Source organism: Maylandia zebra, linkage group LG6 (assembly GCF_041146795.1).
Source record: "Maylandia zebra isolate NMK-2024a linkage group LG6, Mzebra_GT3a, whole genome shotgun sequence".
NCBI lineage: Eukaryota > Metazoa > Chordata > Actinopteri > Cichliformes > Cichlidae > Maylandia > Maylandia zebra.
The window spans coordinates 34,568,831-34,592,853 of record NC_135172.1 but is presented as its reverse complement, the minus strand read 5'-3'; the positions used below and the strand labels follow the sequence as shown (position 1 = coordinate 34,592,853).

Genomic DNA, 24,023 nt, shown 5'->3' with positions numbered 1-24,023 from the left:
GTTTACATAATACAATGAATATTTGTCCTTTTTCAGTGTTTAAGTATCATTTAAAATTAGGAAATTGTCACTGCTTTCTGCTCATTATTTAAATTTTAGATATCATTTCTCACAAGAATGCTCAACATGGATTCTGAGCTTACCAGAATCCATGTTGACATATCAGGTTATTATTGCATCATTAATGAACTGTTCTTTATATAGTCCCTGCTTACAACAAAGTCAATTAATTTTTAATGTTATGTGAAATCAATCTAAAATATTCTGGATTTTATGGCTTGATATTTGAGCAAATAGAGAAATAGGTTTCATTATTTGATCTTTAATGAGTGTTATGAACATACTGGGACTGAGTACTGAATACCGAGAGCTAAGAAAAGTAGCATGCATCAAGAGGAAATGACTCAGCATTACATCAAGTTACCAGAAAATGAATTTCACCAGTCACACAAGAGCAAAACACAAAATAATGAAAAAGAAAAAAATGCAGGCTGTTACCTAAACCAGGTTGCAGATATGGGAACATGTGCATCGCTGGCCCCTGACTGGGCACCAGCTCATACTGGAAAGCTGTGATCCTCCGGCTGATGTCTGCCTGTGGGATAGCCTCCACAAATAGCACCCCCTCTGCCAGGCTGAAACAATGCACTGTTCCCTGAGCCTGGTCCTTTTCTGCCAGCAGCAGCCTCAGATCCCCTGCATGCTCCAGGTACACATGAGAACCCTGAACAAGGTGGGCCAAGCAAACACATTCAGAACTCCTGATTATACACTAAGGCTTGTTTCTCAACATTGGTCTCATACTCTACCTGGGAGTAAACTTGAGGTTTAATGCACACATGGAGACCTGACATATGACCTGGTGAAGACTCTATGTTTGATCTCAGGTTGACAATTATGGCCCCTGTGGGGTAAAGCCACTCTAGAGATCCCTGTGAGCAGCGAAGGTAGACCTGCTCCACATCTCTGCGATGGGACTCATGGCTCAAACCGCTGTAGAGAAAAAGACGATGATTTTTTTTTTTTTTATCACATATGGCTATATAAAAGGACTATAATATAATATCATCAAATCAACCTTTAACCAGTACTACAGAGATTGTACTCCTAGGCTACAGAATCCAGACAACATTTTTGTGGATGTAGAAATTTCTGTAACATGTTTGTTTGTTAATGTATTTCAAACAAGTAAACAATATACAGGTACATTTATTAAAGAAAATAAGAGAGAGAAAAAAATACTATACCAAATTCAATACATTTCAATATTGCTACCGTTCTGATTCATTTACATGTTGAAAGGGAGTGGGAACGTGCTGGACAAACAAAGTTAAAGAAACATATAGAAGGGATTAAGACCAATGAGGAGAACTCCTGCAGCTGTCTGCCAGCAAATCTCTCACTTGTCTCTTGTGCTGATAAGCCACCTCAGCATCAGGGACTAATTAAGTTGTTAGAAGTTTAAGGCTGATGAAGTTTACAACACAGAGTGTAAAGAACAGGCTTTCATTTTTTATGACTTGGGGACTTGGAGGAGTGATCAAAGACGCCATGTGGCTGTATTTACTTAAGATAGGAGCTAGATTAGAGACATTCCTGTGATCATGCATACATAAAATCTTAAAGGAAGCATTTTTAGAGAAACTACAGAGAGGAACACTGTCAAAATAAACCAACGAAAATCACTCTTATGATCTGTTTGTCATATTGACACTTTCCTTTTCGAGAGTATTGACTGAGCTAAAAAAAGAAAAAGAAAAAAAAAGAAAATCCAGTAAACGAATTAAGGATTAATAATGAAATGTGACGTCATTACATTTCTCAGCAATAACCACAAGCACTTCCAAAACATCTCCTGTTTTCACTGACATTTCTTCCACTTATTTTACTCTGAGCCATGAGGGCTCCTCTTGAACATAAAGTTAAATCTTACTAAAACTACTCATCTAACGCCAAAACCATGCGTAACAACAGAACTGGCTCAAAGAAACACTTATCCTTTTAACACACGGTTGAATTTTCTTTCTTTCATCACTTGTGAAAAACACGGGGTAAGTAAACAGCACATTAAGTCACAAGATTGTTTTAACCAAACCTTAATAATCTACGCCTATATGAATGAACCATGTGTTGTCCGTGCCATCACTTAAAACGGCGCAATGCTTCAAGATTATCAGCCTGACATTCACAAATGAAAAGATATCTGCTCCTGAACTGATATGACCACAAATCCTTTGTTCGTCTCCATCCTCACCTTCCTCGCCAGCTACACTGATCGCTGGAGTACTGTGCCACCGCCCGACACAGCAGCACAGCTGCGACCCAGTGCGCAGCCCACGGCCGGAGCATGGTGGCCTGTCTGCCCCAGCGGTCACCAGATCCCGCACAACCACACAACACCAGACCAGCCCAACTAGCTGCGCGCTCTGTAGCACCCGAAACAAAAGTATCCAGTTAAAATATCACACAAAAATACTCTTCTGCACGCCTGCGGGCTACATTGCTGGATCAACCGAGGTAAAAGTTGCGACTGAGGTTGGAAAGCATCAGGACAAGAAGTCTGTAAAAGGAGTAGTGCGCCCACAGCAAGACAACAGAGCCTATTCAAAAAAAAAAAAAAAAAAAAACTTTCGCTCTGCGAGCACCGCTTCACGGCAGCGGGGGCGCGTGCCAGCAGCTGACTCCGCTTGAGTGACACGCGAGCGCTGACTCCAAACCACTCCCACAGATACACCGGAAAGATATGTGTATGAGACAGAGCTCCAAGCTGAACACCGAACGTACTGGCCAGCTATGCACAGATAAAACTGAACCCACTAACTGGGAATAAACGCTCGTGTTAGTTTGTATGACACGGAAGAATTGATAGCTAAAATACAGCAGACACTGACAGTGGAGCAGCAGAATTAAAAGTTGAATACGAGGCACATTAAACCTGTGTTTGCATGTGTTTTCATATATATGCAAACACAAGTTTAATGTGTCATTTCTACCATGGTAAGCACCTTTGCGCTTCCTTGAAGTCCAACAGGTCCCTTATTCTTCTTCAAACTGCTTAAGTGAGTGGTTATGTGCATGCCGGCTTTATAAACACATGGATCATATTATCAGCGTGAAAATTAGATCAGCATGCAGGTCTGGAGCAGCAGCCTGATTTTTGCAGCTCCCTCAAACGTCCCCCTTAAAACATGTGAAATAGTCAATGCTTTGCCTTTTAGCGCTTTTCCTCTATTGTCATGTTTTAGGACGTTTAACCCGATTCAAGGACGCACGTGAGTTACTTTATTCTTTGTAACCCTTTTTGCAGTAGCTGCGGCTAATGTCCCTGCGCCGCTGCTATTACAGTCCTGCTGCTTGGTTTCCTCTAAATACAAACCTGTAGAAAAAAAAATGACATGAAAAAAACGGTCACATAAGCGTCTGTTTGTCTCTTTGGTGTTTTTCCCGTGAGAAAACAGTCAGAAGGCAAGCATGTTACTGACTCGTCACATTCCCCCGGACAGCCAGAGCAATCTGACGCATTTCGAGAAATGCTGTAACAAACTCCTCTACCCCCCCTCCCCCTCCCACCCTACACACACATTCCATAATGCCTCCCTGTGAAACTGATAAATAAAAATGCCCTTTTCCTTGGATTTCTGACATTAAATTAAATTTAAAAAAAAAATACAGTAAAGAATAACCCTCCTTTGTAATATGAATATTTTGGAATACAAGGCTGTGAAAAAAAATTATTTGGACAATTCTAAACCACAAATTTAGAATAAGCTTATATACACAAGAGGTTCATATCATTTCCATGCGCCACTGTCTAGATGCAGTGTTTACTGTTATTTCTATGTTGGGATTCCCAGGGTAATGTTGGGATCTTTAATGATTTAGGTAACCGTGGTAATGTATTTGCGGATTTATATATGTATGATGTTTGCTTATAAGCCTTTACAAATATTTCTCTCACATATTATGTTTGCACTCGTATTTGAATTGATTTGTGAACAACTGTGTGAATAAACGCTCTCAGAAAGGGCTTATACAAAGTATTACAATATAATTATCGTTGTTAATGAATCAGTAAACAAGTGCTTATCCTTAAAATGCATCTCTCCTTAGGTTTGAAATAGGGGTAGACACTGCCTACACAGGGACTCTCGAGTTTAATCCTGTCACCACCACAGAGGACTCTTTCTGATGTGCTGTTTGACCTCAGATGCTCCTGCACCATGTGAAGTATTTACAGAGCAGCAGAACCTCTGACCTTCTCCCCTGCAGTCACCTGGCTCTTCTCAAGCAGACTGACAGGAGGAACGCCACGTCTGTCTACACTTTTCTTCCTCACTGAGCCAAACACACAATTGCTCTATCTCCCATTACAACCTTTGTGGCCTTTACTTCCTTTCTCTCAGTCTTTTTTGGTTTGTTTTTGTTATTAAGAAATCCTAATTTACGCATGGCAGCTTGACAGTAGCTGTTGAATAAAAGGAAGGAACACTGAGCCCACGCCAATGAAACACCACTTCATGCTTCCCTACAAAGGAAGACAGTGAGACAGTGAAAGTGAGGAATATGATTTTTGGGCTGAGCATCTACTTCGCTGTAGACTGTAATGATTTGTTTTCTTATACTGTTTATACCCCGTGTTTGCCTACTGGTGGTGGTCAGAGGGCCCGGTGGCGCCTGTGTCCGGCAGCCTCGCCTCTGTCAGTGCGCCCCAGGGCAGCTGTGGCTACAATGTAGCTTGCTATCGCCAGTGTGTGAATGTGTGTGTGAATGGGTGAATGACTGAATGTAGTGTAAAGCGCTTTGGGGTCCTATGGACTAGAAAAGCGCTATACAAATGCAGGCCATTTACCATATATGCTGAGCAGAATTGTCATCACTACAACTGATCAAAAATAAATAAACACAATTTCTACAAACACAATTTTCTTCTTTCTCGAGTCATTCAATGCAGTGTAAATGTTTAATTACCAGCCAGTAACCTGAGGTACTCTGAAATTTTTTAAATGTTTCATAATTGTCTTGGTTTACACCTATCACCTGGTGCCCGATCCAATTAATTTTGCAGTGTCTTAATGGCAGTAGCTACTGTGGATGTATACACAGAAATGCCAGCATAGTCTTGCACAAGATTATCCATTTCTGGATAGTCATGTCCAAGACTGCATGACTATAGATTTCATATCCCAAAGACATCATGGAGGAAATCAGTATTTGACATTTTGTGGCCTGATTTCTTTCACTGCTAATGATGCTGAGGTCTTAATGGTACATGTCAGAGTAAAAATTAAATTTCAGCTATTATAATAATAATAAACTTTATTTATAAAGCACACTTAAAAACCAAGGGTATGCCAAGGTGCTTAACAAGTAAGATAGAGAATAGGAGGAGGATAATAGAAATAGGACCAAAGCAAGTACTAAGTATGCAAGCAGATAACTGTCACTGATACATAGGAAAGCAACGGGTACAGAGCAAACAAGAATTTAAATGAGCATAAAAGTGCATGATATAAAATCATAAAATAAATATTAACTAGAGGGAAAGGCAAGATTGAATAAGTGGGTTTTTAATCGTGATTTGAACAGTGCAATGGAATCAGATGTGTGGAGGTCAAGAGGAAGGGTATTAGCTTTAAGGACTTGTAAATGTCTAGCAATTTTCTGGCCTTGGTGATCATTTGACCATACATTTGTTAAGGGGTTTACTCTGTACACTTGAAACATTTCATATACCTCACATCAGTGGCCAAATTAGAATAACCAGTTAACCTAACATGTCTTTTAACTCTGGGAGGAAGCTGGAGTACCTGATGTAACACCACACACCTACAGCAAGAACATGCAAACCTCATAAGGAAGGGCTTCTGTGTGGCCAATCAGACCAGCCCAACCAGCTTTGTAGTTACTATTTCAAAGTAGGAATGTACATGCAAATAGATATTTTTCCTTCCACTTCACAGTAGTTCTGTTTTGCTGGTGGTTGTAGCTCAGGAGTTACAGCATGTTTTTTAGTGATCAGATGGATGGTGGTTTTATCTGTGACTGCTCCAGTCTGCATGCCAAACTATCCGTGGGCAAGATACTGAACCCCACGCTGCTCTCTGAAGTCTTCATTTGAGTTAGAGAGAATTTAGACATAGAAAAAAAGGTGCACTGGTGAATGAAGCATGTTGTATAAAGTGCTGTGGGTGCTCAAGAATCGTAGAAAAGGACCTATTTGGTGATAAAATTAACAAAGGTATCAGTTTTTGTTATTTTAGGCCTATAATTGCCATAAAACATGACATTGTAATAATGAAAATGAAGAGCCAAAGTATTTATAGTTAAACAGGCTGCTTTGCCTTCATCATAAGGTTCAAAGACCTTTTGTGGCTCCGTAGAGATTCGATTAAAAATCGAACCGCCCAGTTAGTTGCTTTTAATTTGATTATACGCTGCTATTGCATAACACTTCCAAAGGTAAAACAGATGGTAATTATTGCAAATAGTCAGTGTGCTTTCTCTTTATAGTGCAGCATTTTACACAGCATGCATGTGCATCTCCTTTTCAGACACAAAAACCTCTTCTGGAGGGAGATGTCGAAACAAAGGAATGCTGTATCATTCCAGGTGAATGAAAAAGCCCTCAGTCTCTGACCCGTGACCCCCCTTCATTCAAACACTCCACTCTCTTATCTCTTTTTCTTATCAGCTGCACTGCCAGAGCTCATGCAGCTGTGTAAGAATGCGTGTGTATATTTCTTCTACACACGCGTAGATTTATTTGACCAGTGAGGGCAAGCAGGCTCCAGGGTCGGGGTCATTCGGTCCGCTTGTGTGTGTGCATTATGAGGTCTGATGTCTGCAGAGCACCAGAGTGTATACACTGAGTAAAGCTCTGTTTACTCTCTTTCATAGATCCTCCATTAGAGCTCACTCTGATCATCCACCAAGTGCTTCATCATGAGGGCAGACTGGCTAAAAAGTGCGTTATTTAGACAGGATGCGGTCTTACTTAAACAGCTTGTTCTCAAATATTTTGTGTTCATTCATCCAAAGAATATTACAGTTTTATGACTGCACATACTTTGAATGACGGGTTGCATTCGGAAGCAGATAAATGTTACGTTTCAAATATGCCCCACCTTAAACAAAACGGCAAATCATTTATGTAAAAAACCCCAAATCACATGCAAAGTCTCTCTCTGGAAAAGCCTTGTTGATTAAAGGGAAAATTCACCTCCAAATCATTGTTGTTGTTGTTTTGGGTTTTTTACATTACTTTGGTGTGAGTCACTCTGTTTGGAGAAATCAGCTACAGACGCATTAACCCCTCTCTTGAATATAAAAGAACTAAATGGCACTTTTTTTTATGGAGATCAAAACTGTAAAAACTATACCAGCTGTGTTTATCGATCTGCAGAACAAAGCATACATCCACCTGTTACAAAAAGTAGGCGACAGCTCGGCAGGACATAAGCATTAATGGTGTCCCACACTCAGCTGAGATGTAATATCAGCTAGCTGCACTCTCCTTTTTCGGTGGACATGGACAGTAGAAAGAAAATAATTCCTACAAAAAATCATTCTGTGTTACGGGATTTTTTTAATCACCTAGGTCATTGGTGTGGACACAACAATCTGCCCAGCACACTAAAATGTGCCATTTAACTCCATTAATTTAGCTCTATTATATCAAAGACAGACATTTTTACAGCCGGGGCAACTGACATGAAAACAACAATCTGGATGGATAAAACGCACTCCAGGGTGGAGGTGGAAAATGGGTAAATCTGATTTTGGTTGTACTGTTCCTTTAAGTTTTTGAGTTTAAAGGAGAGAGGGAAGAGGGGGTGTAGATAGAAGCTAGTGGCTAAGTGGATGTGAATCTTTTTTTCTCTGCCCAAACAAAGCACTGTGCGGTGTGGGTGGCAGAGGCAAGGGGCTTTCACCTCAAACCTGACTCACTCCTGCTATTTATCCAACACTAAATCCAATCCTACCTACTAATGTGGTGCAGTGATTATGTGTCACTTTGTGCCTATGATAACAAAGGTAGCGAAAATAAAACTTTGGTAGGGATGACGACCGTTTTTTTAACCATCGCTGCCCTTTAAACTGTTGTGGCCAAATTTACAGTAATGCAAACCACGACGCCAAACCAGCAAACATTGGGGGATATTTTGTGTGGATAGGTCTGTTTACCTTTGGGCAGAAAAACTCCTCACTCTGTGAGGTAACATAAATGTTTTTTTTATGTGTTTACGTATCAAAATTGTGCCCTCTTAAAGAGGTTATTGTTCTTTAGATTTCATAAGAGACCCAGGGAAAGAAAAACAAATGTGAGTTGAATCTGTGTTTGCACATTCTTTGCAGATGTGTGCGTGCATCTGATTTTACACAGTTGCATCAGGGAACAATTGTCAAGAAATGTAGTCATAAAACATCCCACCCTTTATAAATTGTACTTTCTGTCATGACTGCACTTCCCTTTAACTTCAGTTACAAGTTCAAGAATACAGGTTGGCAATTATCGAACTGGCTTCACACAGACTCTGTGATATTTTATTCCTTCAGTAATGAACACTGGCAATGTCCTCTTGCATGATATAGAACAGTCATCTGTAAAGTACAAGGGTTTCAGATCTTCACATTTGTTTCTATCATTTCATATCTTCCCTTGTGCTGCCTCTTTCAGCTGTGGTTCAGTTCATCGTTACTTTTTGCTTTTAAAAGTGTCAGTTTAACATTTTGGGAAATATACACGCTTTTTAATTTAAAATAATAATAAACGTGTCAGCAGTCAGTCAGCTTAGCTTAGTGTATTATCACAGCTAAACCTGTTGCATGCGTATTTCAGGGAGTTCCTTTCTCAAGGCACAAAATAAAGGGAGGAGAATATTTAAATCAAGCATCCAAACTATTTTAGTAATGTTTACGACATGTCAGTAACTGCTTGCGCAGCTATTTAATTCTGAAAAAAATCAGGTCTTATTTTTTGCGCTTGATATTGAAATGAACTTAGTGCCTTTTTTGTAAATCAATAAAATAACCACACCTTGGCCTGTTTAGTAAATCTGTCCCCACCTTTGTAAGACACTAAATTGTTTTGTTTCCATTTGACCTGTTATGTACATTTTTGTATGTATTAAAGATGAGGAGACTCAAAGGTGTTAGGCTGTAATTGTTGTTAAATTAAGCTATGTTAAATTTCACTTGGTTTTATATTTTCTTTTTTGTAATATATGAGTCTGGTATCAACCATTACTCATCACTCAGCAAGAAATGTGGAATTAGCCTTACAAACCTTTGTGCTATGCTTAAGGAGAGGGTCAGAAAAAGTCAGAGCTGGGATATCCTGTTGTGACTTTATTAGCCGATATATCAAAGTGAAACTACAAAAAATGGCATTTAACCCATTTTAAGACTTAAAATACACGACAGCCATCTCCTACCCTCATCTTTGTAAATGTGCACTTATTTCCAGTGTTCACTCTTTTCCTGTTATTACCTGCCTACTTCTCAGTTTGCATATATGTGAAAGTGACGTATTCCTCTGCATTCCACTGCCTGTTAACCTGCAAGCCTCCTCCAGTCTTCCCCATCTCCCTGAACAGTCAGTTGAAGTGGTAATAATCTATTCCTTCCTTCAGCTGCAAAGAATTTAGATTTTCCTCCAGGTTGCCTCCAGTCATGTCCTACGAATGAAAAGATGCCACGAGAGAAAGAACATTAACAGAAAACATCATGGCAGGCCACAGTTTCTACAACACAACTTTCATTCACAAACATCATCATTTTCTTTCAAGTGTGGACTAATCAGCCATCAGGGTTTGTGGACTTCAGAATTCTTTTGACTTGGTATTTCTTACTTAAAGCAGCAGCAAGCAAGAAGGAAAAGGAAATAAATAGTGAGAAAACAACCTTTTCCTGCAGCTTTGTCTTTAAACTGGGGGGAGGGGGGGAGTGTCACTGTGTCATTGAGCTTTTTACATAGCTAGCTGTTACCTTTGATTGCATGTGAAAGTAAGGTTAACAGACTAACTATGCAAGAAAAGAATGACATGCTCGATGTGCATTTTGAAGCTGATACAGTAGAAATGTTTCTGAAATGCTGATATTAGCACATTTATTGCACTTATCAGACCATCTTTGACACTCTTGTTTTGATAGATTTACTCCTTTTTTTTCTTTTGTTTTCCAGTGCAGGCAGCTGTTGCTAATGTTGGAATATCAAATTTTCCTGCAGGATTTTCTGCCACTCAATCAGGCATTCCTTTATATGAAGGAATGCCTGATTTGAACAACAGTTTTTTGGAACATCCCGTCTCTTGTGAATACCAAACTCTCCTATCAAGGGCCAAATTTTCAAAATCCTGAACAGATCCAAGAGGAGTTGCAGAAGTCTTGTTTTTGAGGCTACTTGAATTACAAAATGCTAAAAGGTCCTTATGGAATTTGACCAATGATAGAAAAACATGATAGACTCCCTCGGCTTTAAGCCAAAAGAAATACAACAATAAATGTTTGACTAAACTAAAGGAATTTAGGTTGAACCAGAGTCTTTGAGAAAAGTTGAAATCAATATATTTGCTGATAATAAATATTTGACACCTGGGTGTAAACCCAGTGTGATTGAGTCCAGGTGTTTGTTTATGTGGATGTCATAGAGAACAAGAGAGAGAATGATTGGGTCCAGGTCTCCATCTCCTCCGACTCTGATTACTTCTCCCAATTCCCATAATTGAGCAATTAGTAGACCCCTGAGGTGGGGTGGGGTGGGGGTCACCATAGATTTGAATCTGAATTTGGCTGTGTGATAAATAGATATTACGTGATTTAACTGCCACAATGGATGTGTGTGTCATTACATACTGAAAACCAATGAATAAAAAGAAACTGCCATTGTTCTAGGTAAAGCCTATGTGTACTGCCACGATCTGGAGCATAAAATGCAAACCATGATGTGTTATATGCAAACACAATAGTGGCAAAAACATGTAATGTTTGTACAAGCATCGTGTGATCAAAGATCAGGCTGCTGTCTCTACCCATTTCCTGACAGCCTCTCCTGTGTTTGTGTGTGTTATGTCGTGCAGTGGGCACACGCCCTTCATCATTATGTTGTTAACATAGATTACAGACCTGAGGAACAGATGGTCAGAAACAGCAAACATACAACACACAAACATGCTTTTTGCTCACCAGTTTGACACAGATGATGAAAGGAGCGGAGGCGTTTTTGTAATGCAGAACTTGAATCTTTGGCTTAGGCCTTTCCTAGAAAGATACGGGAACACGAGAGAGGTTAATAAAAAATAAATCACTGGAATAAAGCCATCTTGGAGACCTGTTTAATGTAACAAATATGATCTCACCTTGGACTCCTCGTATGTATAGAAGCCTTTCTGGATCTTGTTCTCATCCACATCACAGAAAGCCTTGACCTAAAATAACAGAATGACACTAATTTCAAACACGCATTTCACAACTTTTTTCATTATCTGTATCTACTGAGACACAGGAAGCAGGTTGATTTGGCTGGTTATTTTCATCTGAAGGCAACATACTTTCTTCTGATTGGCTGGGCTAAGCGATCGGTACAGCTTTCGGCCTTGTTTACCAGCGTTCCATATGGTGAAGCTCTCCCATTGGCTGAGAACTCTCTCCTGCAGGAAGTCTACTCGCAGCTTCCAAATAGTCTCTCTGTGAACAGAGTGGCCAGAGAAGTCTAAATTAATCAGACTGTCACTGGTACAACTCCGAGATTCTTTTTATTTAGTGTGGGGAAAGAAGCAGTTGAATCTAAGCAGCAGGTTGAACACTTTCAAGGAAGCTGAAGGTCTTGGGAGAAGCTCCCCTCTGAACCCGTTTAACAGTTTCTGGGGTTTTTTTGTTTGTTTTTTAGAGATTTCTCTCTGGAAGTCCCACTCTGACCACTTGTACTTGCGATTTCACACTGAGGCTCAAAGAGCAAGTATCACCTACTGAGTCAAAATGAGCAAACTTTCACATTATGAGTCACTACTAGTGACATGAGCTGGCTCTTAGGCTATGAGCTAAGGACTAAACAACAGCTTTCAGTAAAAGACTCTACGAGTATGTTTGTTGTGTATTTGACTTTCCTAGATTCAATTAATCTCCCACAAAAAAAAACAAAGACTTCTACTGTAACTCCTTAAAGTGGCTGAGGAAGAATATTTACCATTGGTGAACTGTAACATGTGCTGTAGTCAAAATACATCAAAACCACTTGTTTCCCTCTTCTCTTATTACCTACCCTTCTCGCCAGATCTGAATCCCTTCATCCACTTCCCCAAAAATTAGATTTAAGTTGAGCAGTCGTCATTTACACTGACTGCAAAAGCTCTGGGATTAGAGGAGGAGCAAGTGTAAGGGTACAAAACAGAGCTTCCAATGACCGATCGAAAAAAAAGCAGCTGATGAAATGTTGGTCAGTTTGTTTACAACCGGTCTGATTGAGACAGCCTAACTTAGTTGTGCTCTATTGTAAATGATGAGTGAATACAAATGAAAGCTAAAGCTACAAATTTGAACCATCCTTTCGGTGTCATACCTTTACAAAGCGGCAAGTACTACATTTATTAAGTTGTGATCTGTTGCTTTAAGTAGATGGAAAATTTTATGCATGTAAATTAGTTTGACTTCCTGTAACCTCTGCACAACTGTGTACAGGGTTCTCTCTCTCTCTCACACACACACCCTCAAGATTAAATCTGTCTATGTTTACAAGCTTAACCCCCTTCTACTCACATTTTAAAACAAAGGCACTAATAATGAGAAATCAAGCAGACATTCTCAGAAAGTGCTTCACTCTCATCTCTTGATGCGAACTTCTTACTTTTTTAAGCACTGGGCCTCATATGGCAAGCAAACCCGATTCCACCATCATCGTGGAGCTCGGGTGGTCTCCAGATTCCTTGGTTATTATGCATTCTCTATACAGGCTTTGATTCTAAGGCAGGGCAGCAATATGGTAGAGATTAACTACACACAAACCTTTTCATCTCATTTACAAACAGTGCATTTCTGTGTAAGTAAGCCTCCCAACTCAGTTACTTTTTGGCAGTATCTTTTAAAAGACTTGACACCTCACATTTAGCACATCTACAATTACATGCATGAGCAAGATCGACGTAAATAGACAAAAATAAGATAATGGTTTCATTTCACTAAAGAGAGGAAGTAAGTAGGCAGTACATGGGAAGGGGTTATAAGAAGTAGGGGAGAGTGGAAGGCAGCTAGCTTGAAATAGATCTCCAAAAATAGATGATAGATGAAGACAGAGGAGGATGATTGGTGAAGGAGTGCGTCAACACGGGCAGATATACGAGCACTGGTTAGACGCAAGGGAGAAAGGAAGGAAAGAGGGAAGGAAGGTGGGATAACAGGAAAGAAGGGATGAAAGGTTAGGCAGTGTGAGTGGAGAGAAGGCAGGAAAGATCTTTTTCTTTGGTGTGTTTTAGATTTAGAGACAGACCCACACACCTGCAGAGACTGCATGCTGATGCACAGGCAACAGCAGGAATGCACACGTGCTCACACACACGTGTGCACGCGCGCACACACAACGCTACGCAATATGTCAAACATTTCTGTTCACAACGCAATCCGATTCCCTCCCAGCACCACTGGACAGATACTGAGCATTCCACAGAGAGAAGAAAACGCATAGAAATTCCTGATTCATACGCTGGGAAAGTGACTGAAATTCCACAAACTCAAGCTTACTAAAACACGTGTCTGTGTATGTGTGTGAGTATATCTGTGTGTGAGCTCTGAGAAAATCTGGGATGCCAGTGGGCAGCTGTGAGTAGGTGGAGGATCAACACCATGTCCAAGTATGTGTGTGTGAATGCAGCTGAAGAGGAATGATGGTTGGACTGACTCAGTTACGGAGTGAGTGGCTGCTTTCTCATGATAACGATATATCAGCAGGCACTGGTCAACCCGGAACAGACCCCCACCATGACGAAGACTCTGGTAAAAAAAGAGAAGATCCTCTGGGACTCCCTGGAGACAGAGAAGAAGAATTATGGTATGATATGACATATGCCCAAACACAGAGAGCTGCAGCTAGGCCTTACCTCCACTAATCCGAGTCACTAAACTGAACCTCCTGAATATTTGGTGCTTTTTAAACTGAATTGTCTGACAAATAAGATGACTTGGTATGCGGCTAAATAAAGACCATCTAGTCCATGTTGGAAGTGCTAGCTGATAACTTGCCACACTACCTTCTAGTCTGAATCTTGTAAATTCTGATTCCAAAAATCCAATATAGCAACATTTAAATGCTAACATTAAGGGTTCCTTTCTTCTTTTAACAACAGTCCACAAATAAGGAGTAGACCAGTTGCTGGATGTTTGGGAGATTAACGTGTTGCACTCTTATCTGATATAAGACTCCAGCTGGTTAACAGTCCTGGGTGTTGTCTGTCCTGTTTGTAGTTTCATGATTTTTAGCAACACTTACTTTTCAAGCCTTTCGTAAACCCTGTCCTAACCTTTTGTGTTGTTATGCTCACTTTTTCATGGAACAGTAAAATGACATGATATATTTTCAGTGTTCTATAATGAATAAAATATGGATTTACGGGATTTGCAAATCATTCCCTTCTGTTTTTATTAGCATTTTCCACAGCGTCCCAGCTTTCTTGGATTTGGGCTTATATATCAGATATCAAATGTATTTTTGATAGTGAGAACATTTAACAATTGTGTTTTTAGCAGTGTGCTAGATGTGAGAAAGGAAAACGTCAGGCAAGGTTTCAGTTGGATTTTCACAGAATTTCCTAGTTTTCATGTGTGAAAACAGCTGATATGAGTAGGGGTGAGAAGTCGAATGCTTTAAAGGATGTTCTTATCAGCTGCTCGAACAGTGTCTGAAAACTCCTCCGTTTCCACACCTTTCCATCTGGGTAATTCTTTCTGACATTCACAACCAATTCATACATTCAAGAAGTGACAGGTCAGGTGTATAGAGGTGACCGATCACTATTATTTCTGACATTTGGTGAGTCGACAAGAGCAACAAAGTGGGTTTGTGAACACCTCAGAGAGTCAGTTTGAGTAATAGGAATGCTTACCTTGCCTCCCTCATCAAACGGCCCAACTTTCTGATACCATTCCCGTGAGCAGAACCATGTTGGCATGACAACACTGGGCCCATGGGAGGTGTACACCTGAAACCGACAAACTGTTAGAATTTCATAAATTTTCAGTTTGTGGCAGATCTGTAGGAGTATATTCTGGTCAATAACCTAATAAAGAGACAATATACAGTGTCATATTAGCTACACACCGTCCAACTTAAATTAATTGTTTGTGTTGCTGTGCTTGAGATTCATTTGAAAAAGTTTTCATGCACATTTTTATTCAAGAATGTATCTAATGCATCTGGTTTTACACGTTCTTACCTTTAGCTCACAGGGTGCCAGGAGGAGCACAGGCAACGTCAACACATTTTTAAAAAAGTTTTTTCTTGTGCCACTTTCAGTAAATAAAGGTTATTAATTACTATGTTTTTATTTTCTTATACTATTTCTGTTATTTCACATTGTGCGAACTTTACTGGATGGATTTTGAAGCTACTGGCTCTGAAAAATTTCGCAATAGTATTTAAGCAACAAGCTGCACTCAGGAGAAGTTTAGTTCTATTCCTGAAAACAAAATAGGTTAGAGTGCAGCCACATGTGCTTTCTTAAAGCAGTGTGTGTGTTTCCTGAAGTGTGCAGGGGAAGGATACACATTTCCATCCTCTCGCATATGATTCTTTGACTAATGAGTTTGTTTTGGCTTCTCCTCGTTTCTCTGACCGCAAAACTCTTTTAATACATCAGGATCGGATTATGTCCACTATATTTCTTTCTCTTTTTACAGATGCAGGCCCCCAACTCATTTGTTACACCAGCACCCAGCCCCCTCTCAGTTCCCCACCCCTGTTTGTTCCTCATCTCTGTGTGCATTTTGTAACAGTAATATTTTTGCATATTGAATCTAAAGGTCATTTCAGGTGGTCCTACTTCCCTCTCCCACTACATCACTCTGTCTTACACACTGTGTGCATATGCATTTGTATTTGTGTGATTGTTCATGGTTGAAGTGGAAATACTACTGCGTAACAGAAATGCATCACAGATGAAAATAATTGTGCAAAACATCTGGATCCAGGCAGTTGAACAGCTGGACAGAATCTGGAGTGTATGAGTATGTGTGCATGTGTGTGTGTCCGCCTACGTGCATCTCTTTGCCTTTCTGTAGTAATATTGCAACATTTTGCAGATGTAAGCTGTGGCCAAAAGCATGAATAAGAGACCAAGTTCTGGGAAAGACTGAGAGCATTAGGGTGAACGTGAGTAATCAGAGGGGTAGAGAACATTTTAGACAACCATATCTAATGCCCTACAGATGAATGTTAGAGTAAAAGAAGCAGTGCTCAATGTAAATTTTAAAGTTTAACTCGGTTAAGTCCAGTTTCTTTGTCAAGAAAGTAAAAGCAAAGGCAGATAGAGTCAAGAAAGAGAAGGGGAAGGAAAAGGAAAAGGAGCGGCTTTTAAGACTGCAGAATCAATGTATGATCTCATTCTCATGCTCCATGAAACTTAATATCATATAAATATCCTGGAATGTCTGCTAAGGAGTTATGCAGACCTTGTGTGTGTGTGTGTGTGTGTGTGTGTGTGTGTGTGTGTGTGTGTGTGTGTGTGTGTTAGGGAGAGTGAGCCAGTCCAGGTTGTCTTGTATCCTTAGTGACAGCGTGTTTTGTTAAGTCAGAAACAGCAGACTTCCATCTCTTCAAAAACAGACATACTTCCAGGGGTTTTACTTTTATATCACTGTTTTTTTTTTTATTACTTCGTGAATAATGTAACTTTTTAAAAACACACTGGGTAAATATTTTCACTTGATCACATCGTCAAAGAAATTCTAAAAAAATGTTCCAATACTTATAGTGTGAATAAGTATTGGAATTTGCCTATTTAGAGCGCTTGTATGGCAAACACAAGTGGACACAACTCTCAAATCTTGCCCACTATATTTGATTATGAGTACAAGCATAAAGTCATAAATTACAGCAAAAACGTAGCCAAGCTGGTCAAGTGACCAAATGCTTTCATGGCTTTGAGTGATTAGTAAGGCTCATGATTAGTTCATAGTTCCTCTTGCCAGGGCCAACAGCTTGTGCATCTGTTATGCATCTATCAGGGTGTATTCACTGGTTACCTTATGGCTTCCCATCTATGACAGAAATCATAATTTCATTAATGTAGTCAGCACTTAGGTCAAGAATGTTTAACACCATTACCTTTTATGTCTTTATGGAGCCCTTTACCAATGAATTTGGAACTTACATGTTACTGTCATCATAGGACAATTAGAAAAAGACTGAACAAACATGGCTTATTTGGCTTATATCCCTCTAAAAAGAGCACGGTAGAAGAGTCCACAATACTAATAGAATAATGGAGATTTTATTCATAATGCACAGTGTCAGATTTGATGAAAACCTAATATAGTATATCTGCACAAACATCTCATACCTACTGACATGCACCCTGGTGGAGGGATGATGACCTGGGCTTGTTTTGCAACCACAGGGCGCGGGCACCTTGAGTAGACCATAAAGTCTTTGTATACCAAAGTATTCTAGAGCTAAATGTAAGACTATCCATCCAACAGCTAAAGCTTGGCCCAAATTGGGTCACGCAACAGGACAATGATCCCAAACACAGCAGCCAAGAAGAAGCAACGTGCTGCAATGGCGCAGTCAAAGTCCCAACCTCAGCTTGATTGAAAGGCTGTGGCAAGACCTCAAGAGAGCCGTGCATAAGCAAATGCCCACAAACCTCAATGAACTGAAGCAACGCTGTAATGACAAGTGGACCAAAACTCCTCCAGAATGATGTGAGAAAACGATGAAGTCATACAGAAACCAATTACTTCAAGATATTGCTTAAAAAGGTGGCTCTACAAGCTACTGAATCACAGGGTTCATATATATAACGAGTCCTTTGGCATGACTGCAGATGCCGTCAATGTATGAAATATAACAAGGAGCACAGAAACCGTTTGAAGCTTGTAGGTTTATTGAGTAGTGAGCTACCTGTTTTCTTATTTTTTCTTATTTTTTTTAAATGATGTACTCAATTTTTCAGACAGCTTTACAGTATAATAAAACTAAAGTGCTTGTGTATGATGATTTGGTAGCTGCACAAGGCTTTCTACACAAAGCTCAAAACTTTTACCAGCTTCCACTACAGGCTGCCCTCAGCAGACAGCTGACACTGGGGTCTGTTTCCTCTGCTGGGATTGTGATAGACAGAGAGGTCAGGAGTGATGCAGCATCCTCTCTCCACTCCACAAACACATTTCCGTGGAAACTGCGTACAGCAGGTATGTATCCTGTTTCAAACTGACCTAGTAGCTGCCTGTCACGTGACCTCACGCATTCACATATGCATGCGAAAACACATTAGTCGGCAATCAAAACATGCTCCGCTAAGCTGCATTCATTTACCTGTGTGATGAGCTGGTCCTGACTGAGTGTGTTGATCCAGCGAGTGTAACGCTCTGTAGATCCTTCCGGTACTCGCTGGACTCTGCAGCCAATCAGCTATCATGGAAACACACATACACAACTTTGTGAGTAAAATAAAAAATTTCACTCCAAGAACCACCCAAAACATTTTCAATCATTTTAGACAAAATTCTGTATCAGAGAGCTTCTGTGTTTGTTTTTTTTGTAAATCGAGCTGCACAAATTTCCAACGATTTGAGTAATTATGCTTCAGATTGAAGGCTGAGTTTGAAATATTAACTTGATTTTGAAGTTTAATAGAATTGTTTAACATATTTTTTTATTTCAGATAATAAAAAAACTAAGATATTATTGGCAGAATAACTAATAAGTCATCTAAAAGTTCTAATACATTTCACCCAAATAATGCAAACTACTGCTTCATATCGTGTTTCCTATGAGACATATTCAAGCAAAAAAAGGAAAGAAAGAATTACATCAGAATCAGAGGATACATAAAGAGAGATTATAGAAAACTGAAAAACAAAATACGGGTCCCATTTTTTCACCTACAACTATAAAAAAATTACAGTTGGAACAGAACCAGGCAGGCTGTTTATGGAGGACAGCAAGCCTGCTGTCTCTATGCTGTCGCCCTTATTTTCCACACACACATGACCTATAACCCCTGACCTGCCAGGTCAAAGAAAGCATCAACACCGGATACTCACTCTGTTCTACATGCCAACTGTACAGCAGCACGCGCACGCATGCACATGCTCACTCTTACAAACAATATCTTTTTTGTTGTTGTTGTTTTCATTTTAACACTGATAGTCAGAGGGAAAGGTAGAGAGGAGGAGGAAGAGAAGTGAGAAGAAAAGACAGGGAAGGAAGTGATTAAGCAAACGCTTAAGAGAGAACTTACAGTGTTTTTGTGCAAGACGGACGCCTCATACTGCAGACGAACTCTTTGGGGCAACATAATGTCATCCTAAAGTTAAGAAAATAATTATTTTAAATGTCTATGCCAATAACATGTGACAACAAATGGACAATACACACAATTCTTTTTCATTTGCACTTAATGAACTATATTAGAGCTTGGTCAAAATGGTTTAGGTTGAATTTTCTATTGTTAGTTTTGACAATTTTAGCATTTTAACATAAAAAACAATTTTTTAATAATCTCGGAGGGTCTGTCTAACTGCAATGATAGATAGAAAATAGGCAAAAAACTTGATGTACACAGAACAAGAGTTTATCTTCATAGCGTGGTTGAGATAAAGGCTGTATTTAAAGTTTAAGAGGGTAAAATATATCAGTATATCAGCATTACCAGAAAAAGAGTCACAAGAATAAACAGAACTAGTTGACTGCTTTCAGATAAACCAATCTCATAGGCACTGAGTGTTTTCTGTGAAAAGTTAGCAGAAAACAGCCAAGTTGATATGATGCGACTCCGAAAGATAAGAACAAATATAGCCAGAGGCGATCAGAGGTTGGAAGATTGTCAGATGTTTGGAGCTTTCATTTTTGGCTGTGTCAGATGAGTGTGTCAGATGAGTGTTTCAGATAAGCAGCTACAAAGCACTGTGTCAAAAACAGAGCTATCCTAATCTAACTTAAACTTCTCTTTCATGTTCATGTTTAGCCCATCAGTCGGTAACTTGACTGCTGAGATCTGTGTTTGCATGTATTTTCTGGATAACTGAACACCCCGGTATGATTTCATTATTTTGGACATACTATTGTATGTGTTATGAAAGATATGAAGCACACTTGGTCACACCCACCGCATCCTGAAAGCACAAGTATTGCCCACGACTCTGACATATGGCCTTATTCTTTGCATATCCCACTGAAAGACAAAAGAACATTTCATGCTTATTTGTTCTTACGGTTTTAAGTATGTCTTTGTGAGACAGTTAAATGTGTGCTTGGATTCTTAATGAACTGTCAAACCAGACAACATGAAAAAGCGCTGCCGGTGTGTAAGCGCTTAAGTAAAGGCTCATTTATTACATTTCTGCTAGCTTGAGGGCTTTCAAATGTACTGCAAATTGTAGCGCATTGAAATGTGTTGCACTACGTTACAATGCACATTCTACAAATAAGTAAGAGACAAGAACTTAACACATCCATCTGAAATCAGTATAAATTGCTGCAGAGTACCAGTTCCTGTTTCAGTCACGGAAAAAAAAGTCTCTTAAAGGTTGCACTGTATTTCTGCACTTCTCCTTAATTAAGCATTCACAAGAGTAAGTCCAACACTCATCACAGAGTGGAAGATTTTAAGGACCAGATCTTAAACGGCCCCTGATAAGCTGTTGCACCAATGGAAACTGACTTATTGTCTGAACTGCTTATTTTAATACAGTGGGCTGTATACAGACCTCGCTACCAACTGTGTAACGCTTCTGACAGTCACCAAACAAAGTAAAAGTACTTCAAAGCCTGTTGGACACAATTTCAATGAAACATTTTGTTCAACCCAATAACCCTCGTGAAATGCTGAACGTGCAGATTCAGTGCAGCTGATCCCACTACTGATCAGCAGGGCCCAGAGTATAAAGACTGTTAGAAATGGCTCATTTACTGCCAGTAGGCCAATTTGGCAGCATTCAAGCTGCCTTCTTGTTAATGAGCTCAGTAGCTTTCACCGTTCTTTGGAGATTGTGTTTGGTTGAACTTTTGCCTTTGTTTTTGGTTGTTTCAGTATAAGGGCTGCTGCATGGCTGGTTTTTATGTCAACCATGTTCATATAAACTGATTTTACATGTAAATAAATCCCCCTTCTTTCACATACTTTCCATTTCTCCCCAGAAACTTGTCAGTACTCACCTCAGACGTGGTTTATTCTGGGGAATGTAACAATGGCTTTCATTTGATATCATTAGCTGCCACAAATGGTGATAGGAACAACTGGGAAGATGTTACGGGAATTATGAGCATCTACTAGCATTAAGGCCTTCATGTTCAACTACAAAATAAAGGTCACATAATTTGATTGGGAGCGTGGACTGACTGCTGATCATATCCCAAAAGTTACTGACCTCCTTTAGGTTGTTCAGAGTTGTGACCAGAGATCACCACTGAGATGCCCTTTGCCTCTAGCCTCTCCCTCCAACCTTCCACCACTTTTTTCGAGTCATCCTAAAAGACACGCACATGCATAAGAGTTAAGTGATGTCTCAAACTATGAGACAATGTATTCTTTCACTTGTGTAAATATGCCTACAAAACCTACGGTGCTTGCGTCATCAAACACCGACAGCTCCATGGATCCAGAGAAATCTTGGACCAATATGGCCTGCAGACATTCATCCAGCCAGCATGATGCATTATACACTGGCATGACAATACTCTGAGTAAAGAAGACACAAATAGAAAGTTTACACTCAGTTCAACTGCTGCTTTGGCAACCACAAAAACAACAATCAAGCAGGATGGTATAAACTGGAAGTGCAGGAGGGAAGTGATCTTGAAAATGAGTAAAATTGCAACTGTAGCACTTCTTTAATCAAAAGGGCATGGAAATAACAAAAGTCAAACTCCTATATAGTAAGTAAGTTGAAATTGCCAGTGTCTATATGTACAACGTTTCCAGTATATTAGGCACAACTTGGTTCAGACCAATCAAGCAGCTTTCTAATATTATACTGAACCTGTTACAGCTGCCAAAATAACTGACACAACTAAGGTATAGACTTGGGACATGTGGGGGTATAAGTGGTACTTGGTGCTGATAATTTGGCAGTGGGTCCTGGATTTCTGGGGTGGGATCTCCATCAATCTGGCTTGTTTTACAGACTTCATGTCAATCCTTCATGGGGTAAGAAACTGGGCAAACAATTTAGGGACTTTTTCATTTTTAATGGAACAGTTTTGTTTTGCTTTTTCCATCTTGTCATTAGGTGCCCTGTGCTGAATTGGAGGCCGTTGATGTTGGGGAGTGCTTGGTTTGCGACAACATTTGTGTGGGTGTCAAAGTGAGAGTCACATAAATACCAGCACTCAATGTTTCCGAGTGCATTACACTGTGGTTATTTTATTCATCTGTCCATCCACTGTTTAAATACTGTGGCTGACTGGTGTAGCCCAACAGATGCCACTTTCATTATTAGGATCTGTAATGGTTTCCCTAAAATAACTATAGCGAATATTTACGTTTCAAGACCTTTATCTCTAGAAGACAAGCCTGTTGCTCTATTAGTTTGCTCTTAACAAATTAAAACCGCAAGTAAATGCCACACCACCGAGATAGAGACGAGGATAAAGCCTGTATGCTCAGTAAACAAACTATTTAGGGTGGTAATAGTGGACATATCACTTTTTATAACTTTTACTCTCCTTAATGTCAGTATCGACATTAAATTGAGTCATCATCACCCACCACATCCACAGTGCTCTTCTCCACCTCCCGCTCTTTGACTCCTGTCAGTGTTTCCGTGGTGCGTAGCCGCTTCGGCGGGTTCATGTCGACCTCTGACTCCCTGACCTGCTGCTCCGTGTCCTCGCTCCTTCTCATGGGGCCAATATAAAAAGTAGCCAAGCGACCGCTAACTCGAGGGTATAGAATATAAGCTATAAGAAATGGTTACAAATGTGTGTACATGTACAGAAAGGCAGGCAGACACGCGAAATCCACGTGGATTAAAGCAAAGCCATTTTAGGACACTTCTCAACATGAAGTGGACCCATTTCTACTACAAACATCACCTAAAAGGTCTCCTGTGAATTTTAACAGCGGACATGGTGACAATTTATCCTAAAGATGTAGCTCAAACCCACAGTGTTGCTAGCAGTCTAATAACTTCCGCAAATAATGACTCCCGGACGCTCAATGGCTCATGCAAAACACGGACAGACACCGGATTCGCTGCGGTTCACTGTCAATCATCTAAAGCGGTGACGTAGACGAAGCGTATGGACTGCTGTTTGTTTGAAGATACCGCGTTTCTGAAAACATGGCACCGGTAAAGTGTAGGATGAGGCTTAATTATTAAACAAACTGTCTAATTCAAGCTATTGGGATATTATTGGGATATATTTTGCTGTGCTTGTTATATATATATATATATATATATTTCCCCTTTTCATTAATATTTATTATTGTTATTAATCCGTTGCGCAAAATTACAAAACAGAAGCCTAATCTCTTACTTAAAATTCTACAGTAAAATATATCACAATGGATAAATAAATAAGTGACTCGTACAATAAGTTTATTTATAGTTATTATAGTTATCTATGGTTATTGTCTTATTTACTTATTTTAATCGATCGACCTATTTATCTACAGTGATGTGAAAAAGTAGTAAAGTAATAAATTTTAAAAAATTCTATCTATCTATCTATCTATCTATCTATCTATCTATCTATCTATCTATCTATCTATCTATCTATCTATCTATCTATCTATCTATCTATCTATCTATCAGGACCCAATCCTTTAAATCAACTAATAATACATATATTATCAGGTAATTAAAATGACTTT

General features: G+C 39.6%; 1 protein-coding gene across 3 annotated transcripts; it reads right to left on the bottom strand.

Annotated features, from left to right (window-relative positions):
- Nucleotides 1-857: 857 nt before the first annotated feature.
- Nucleotides 858-23,333, bottom strand: qtgal (queuosine-tRNA galactosyltransferase). Of its 3 annotated transcripts, XR_190880.4 has the most exons (13): nt 22,917-23,333; nt 21,771-21,887; nt 21,577-21,676; nt 20,317-20,381; nt 19,449-19,514; nt 18,521-18,616; nt 15,090-15,185; nt 13,889-14,013; nt 11,550-11,685; nt 11,358-11,426; nt 11,185-11,259; nt 9,491-9,677; nt 858-993 (listed from the first exon to the last, which is right to left on the bottom strand). XR_190880.4 is itself a non-coding variant. In XM_004539070.6 (12 exons), the coding sequence occupies exons 1-12, from the start codon at nt 23,049-23,051 to the stop codon at nt 9,597-9,599; spliced, it is 1,161 nt and encodes a 386-aa protein (XP_004539127.3). In that variant the 5' UTR covers nt 23,052-23,333; the 3' UTR covers nt 9,329-9,596. The 3 variants fall into 3 exon arrangements, 2 of the variants coding, with proteins under 2 accessions (XP_004539127.3, XP_023010203.3); XM_004539070.6 differs by lacking the exon at nt 858-993 and having other exon boundaries at nt 9,329-9,677; XM_023154435.3 differs by lacking the exons at nt 858-993; nt 20,317-20,381; nt 21,771-21,887; nt 22,917-23,333 and having other exon boundaries at nt 9,329-9,677; nt 21,577-21,664.
- Nucleotides 23,334-24,023: the final 690 nt, after the last annotated feature.

Excerpts from the sequence above, each read along its gene's own strand:
- qtgal (XM_004539070.6), bottom strand. The coding sequence starts at position 23,051 with ATGAGAAGGAGCGAGGACACGGAGCAGCAGGTCAGGGAGTCAGAGGTC. Across the intron at positions 20,382-21,576 it reads CTCTGAACAACCTAAAGGAG|TGGGATATGCAAAGAATAAG; the intron begins GTCAGTAACTTT and ends TTTGTCTTTCAG. Across the intron at positions 18,617-19,448 it reads CCGTCTTGCACAAAAACACT|CTGATTGGCTGCAGAGTCCA; the intron begins GTAAGTTCTCTC and ends TTTCCATGATAG.